Source organism: Penaeus chinensis, chromosome 6 (assembly GCF_019202785.1).
Source record: "Penaeus chinensis breed Huanghai No. 1 chromosome 6, ASM1920278v2, whole genome shotgun sequence".
Taxonomy (NCBI): Eukaryota; Metazoa; Arthropoda; class Malacostraca; order Decapoda; family Penaeidae; genus Penaeus; species Penaeus chinensis.
The window spans coordinates 24,724,156-24,728,469 of NC_061824.1; the positions used below are offsets into that span (position 1 = coordinate 24,724,156).

At 39.3% G+C, this 4,314-nt stretch overlaps 1 protein-coding gene across 3 annotated transcripts in view; it reads right to left on the bottom strand.

Annotated features, from left to right (window-relative positions):
- Window positions 1–1,800: 1,800 nt before the first annotated feature.
- LOC125026638 (60S ribosomal protein L32-like) overlaps window positions 1,801–4,314 on the bottom strand; it is a 3,556-nt gene continuing 1,042 nt past the window's right edge. For all 3 annotated transcript variants that reach the window (XM_047615214.1, XM_047615215.1, XM_047615216.1), the window contains exons 2-4: window positions 2,466–2,563; window positions 2,104–2,256; window positions 1,801–1,980 (exon numbers count right to left, since the gene is read on the bottom strand). In XM_047615214.1, the coding sequence (XP_047471170.1) occupies window positions 1,822–1,980; window positions 2,104–2,256; window positions 2,466–2,563 (410 nt within the window). In that variant the 3' untranslated portion in view covers window positions 1,801–1,821. The remainder of the gene's footprint in view (window positions 1,981–2,103; window positions 2,257–2,465; window positions 2,564–4,314) is intronic.

The following is a 4,314-nucleotide window of genomic DNA, read 5'->3' on the forward strand; positions in this document are numbered from 1 at the left end:
GTGAGGAGCTGTGTGTGTGTGTGTTGTCAGAGTGAGGAGCTGTGGGTGTGTGTTGTCAGAGTGAGGAGCTGTGTGTGTGTGTTGTCAGAGTGAGGAGCTGTGTGTGTGTGTTTTGTCAGAGTGAGGAGCTGTGTGTGTGTGTTTTGTCAGAGTGAGGAGCTGTGTGTGTGTGTTTTGTCAGAGTGAGGAGCTGTGTGTGTGTGTTTTGTCAGAGTGAGGAGCTGTGTGTGTGTTGTCAAAGTGAGGAGCTGTGTGTGTGTGTTGTCAGAGTGAGGAGCTGTGTGTGTGTTGTCAGAGTGAGGAGCTGTGTGTGTGTTGTCAGAGTGAGGAGCTGTGTGTGTGTGTGGGGGGGGGGGGGGGTAAACAAAAAAATTGGTTCCTTTTGGCTGGGCTTAATAGAGTATCTAAAATGTTTGTGGAGGTGGGAGTAAAAGGATGGGGGTGTGTAGAAAAGAGTATTGTTGAGAGCACTAGTTTTGCAGAGGTGGACGATAAGGTTGTAGAGTAGCAGTAAGGGAGGATAGGGTAGTTGATGAAAGTTGTGGGAGTGGGGATGAAGTAGAGGCTATTGGGAGAGGAGGAATGCCTTCTGGAGGTTGAGTATTGACCTGGGTAGATGTGATAGCATGCATTGAGGGGAAAATAGTTGCATTGTTCCGAGTCATGGTCAAAAGGGAGAGCCTGCAGTTGAACTTAAAATTTGAATCATTACTTGTTTATTTAATGAATGGTCTGCTGCATCAACTTAAGGGTATTAGCAGTTTATTTAAAAAATAGTGATAGTGTGAGGCTTGAGGGCAAAGCCCCCAGGTAAGGAAGTGCTCTATGGTCATATGGTGCTATGGTAGAGTAGGAAAAAGGTTTAAGAATGAGCTAATGATTAGGGTAAAGTTACAGGTTGAAACGGACTCCACAAAGGAGTTAGTTTGGCGAGCGCTATCAATATTTAAAACTCAATTATGAGCATTAGGTGGCGTATTCAAAATATAGCAATAGGGTTGGGTTTGGGGGTGAAGCCACCAGTTAAGGAATTTTTTTTTTGGTTCAATATGGCAAGAGCTGTAGATTTCCAGATTTGTTAATGGTCAAAAATAAACGTGCCAGACATTGAAGTACTAGCATTACAATAAATTATTGTGGTAAAATTGAGTTGACAATTAGGATAATGTACAGAATGGTATGACGAGGAGGTAAAGGAAAGGGGAAGACCAGTTGAGGCCCAAGGTAGGAGTGATCCCCTACATTGGGCCTCAATCTCCATCCCCATTTTCTGGGTGCATGTACTATTCCCTGAATAGTTAAGTAGAACAATGGTCATATAGCATTACAAGTTTTGTGGCAAAAATGGTAAAAATGTGTTAATGATTAGAAGTGGACAGTAGGGGATGAAGATAAGCAAAAGAAAAGGGGGAGAAAAGAGCATGCAAAAGCAGTTGATGCTGAAGTGATCTACATTGGGCCTCTATCTCCAGTCTCTTAATCTTTGGCATCAAATTTAATTCATCAGCTTTGTTTTTTTTTTTTTTTTTATATTACTGATTTATGGACTGAAGAAGTGTAATCTGACACTATGGCTACATACTCTGTACCTCTTTAGTCTTCATAAAGAAGATTTGTTAGTAGCAAAATTTGGTGTTTTAACTTATCTACAGTACCATTTAAAGTAAATGAATAAATGCTAACTGTAAATAGTTTTCAGCATAGAATGCCTGATGTTAATAGGTTAATTATTTGTCCTTTTAAATTAAATATACAATTAACTGAAACCAATTTCAAGTTAACAGGTTACAAATACACAAATTACAACCACAATTTATTGATCTACGTGGATTCTTCCGTGCGCAGTCTTGCGGAACCATTGGTGAGGCGGATTGAGAGCTGGTTGGCCCTTTCAACAATATCCTTGCGCTTCCTGGAGGAAACACCATGGGCAATTTCGCCGCAGAAGGTGCGGTGCTGCATCATTAAAACTTCCAACTCCTGTAAAACAAGACCATTTGTAACCAAGATGAGGGATACAATCATCAATTTCCAAAGTGCTATAAAAAATAAATTAGGCAAATCACTGTCATTTCATTGACATTGACAGACTTTCATACTTACTCGGACATTGTGGATCAGAACCTTCTTGAAACCATTGGGAAGCATGTGCTTGGTCCTTTTGGCTGAACCATAACCAATGTTGGGCATAAGATACTGGCCCTTGAAGCGACGCCTCACACGGTTATCAATACCCTTGGGCTTCCTCCAGTTGGCCTAAAATAAATTCCTTCAATATCAGTTTATGTTCCTCAAGAAATTTAATTTCAATTCAATTAGTAAAAATCAGATTATATAAAAAGTATCATCAAAACCAACAACTATGGTTTAAGAACTCTAGCCTAGGTTTTCATCATGAAAATTCTAATGGAACATGCTGTAAGACCAAAAACCCAACATTATGATAATGCTGAAGACCTTCATACCTTTACTTTGACGAAGCGGTCGCTCTGGTGGCGGATGAACCGCTTTGTCCGCTTTTTGATAATCCTCGGCTTTTTAAGTGGTTGGATCGCCATTTTGCCTGTAAAATGGAAAATAAATTGAACATGTATTCTCAGTATATGGTTTACTATTAAATATGCCACAAACCTCACACAGATCCAGGCAATATATGGAATAGCCTTCATTTCATTCTTAATGTAGGGCATTTTATAATATAATTTGAGAAACAAAAAGGCTATGTTTCATAGATTGCTGTGAAAGGCTTAGCAGTGCACTACCCCCTACCCAAATAAAAAATAAAAGATAAAATGTGGCAAAGAAGTCTACACATTTTCATACATCATAATATTCATGCAAACATTCCTAGTGAGGAAGGACAAAATCGAGTATCAACTTCAAAAATTGTCAAAAGCGCCATCATAACCATCAGGCTATGATGATTGCCACTTAGGCAATTAGTGACCAAAAAATCTTTCAACCAATGCCTACTCTTCAAAATGTCCTATATGAAAAGGGAAAAGTAAAGTTCCAGTTGTAAAGTCAAAGTTCAGATTCTGAAAATACCTACACAACATGAAAACTTGTGCTTATAAAACTGGCTTCTAGCCTATGGCTAGATCTACCAGTCAAAAACAGGAAATAATTGCATGCCTCACTATGCAATTGCATAAAAATTATACAAAAAATGGTCGATTAACCTGCACTAAAGAAAGTTGTGCTGACAAATATGTCAAGTCTACCAATCTACCAGTCAAACATTACTATGGCTTTTGCTCTTCCTACTCCAGCATTGGGCAAACTAACACTGTTGGGGTTACATCAATAACCCAATTCATGCTAGTATTTTGATCAAGTCAATTAACTTTAAATATTTTTTTTATAAGTATTTTTAATACATGTACACCACTGTCCTGGAGCTAATGAATTCAGCAATTAATTCTAGAATGCATCAAACAGGCACGATACAGTTTGACATCAAGATGTTTATCCTGGCTATCTTGCAACAGATATTTGTCATTTCATAAAATATTAGGCCAGAACAGCTGTATCTCTGTTAATGACTTGTGCTTCACAAGACGTTATTGCCCATTTCCCCCTATTTCCCTCTTGGTAACAACCACACCTAGAGAGGGTTAGAGTGCTCTCTTTTATAGCACATGAAACCAGTCATATGGGTAAAGGTGCATCAGGTTCCCATGAGCGAAACAAGACCACCTACCTATCACCACTCAGATCAAATCCAAGTCCAAGTCACCCTCACAAAGCACGAGATCTTAACCCCTTGATGACGGGTGAACTAAAAAACTACGCTCTGGAGATCAATGGCAACATGTCTACTTTGAGAGCAGGATTTCGGTAAATCAAGCCAAATGACAAGCTCATAGCCCCTTTGCGTGCCGTCACGGCATACAGCCGCACACCACAGATCAAGCAGTTTGTTTTGACGCCTCACGGCATGACCCGTCGGGCAGAGGTTAATGTTGCATTTTCTGCAAGTTGACATGAAGTGCTAATAAAGAGGGGGTACAAGGGGTTTTCTCACATTAAGAGCTATGAACATTGAATGACTTAATTTAGCCAGAATTAACAAGTACAATAATGCAAGACCTGTCCAAGCTGTTATCAAGCCACTTGTGTGGAGATTTAGCACTCCTTCATTTCCCAATATTTCAAGCCCTTCCAAACTAGGTTTTGTATCAAAGCTACTGATGCTTAATCTTTAGTGTGGATGCAGTAAGCTAAAGCAAATTAAAATATAGTTAAGGACTAAAAGTAACATTCATAGGTAATCTGCAAACAAAAGGTATCACCACAAATAAAGCTTTGCTC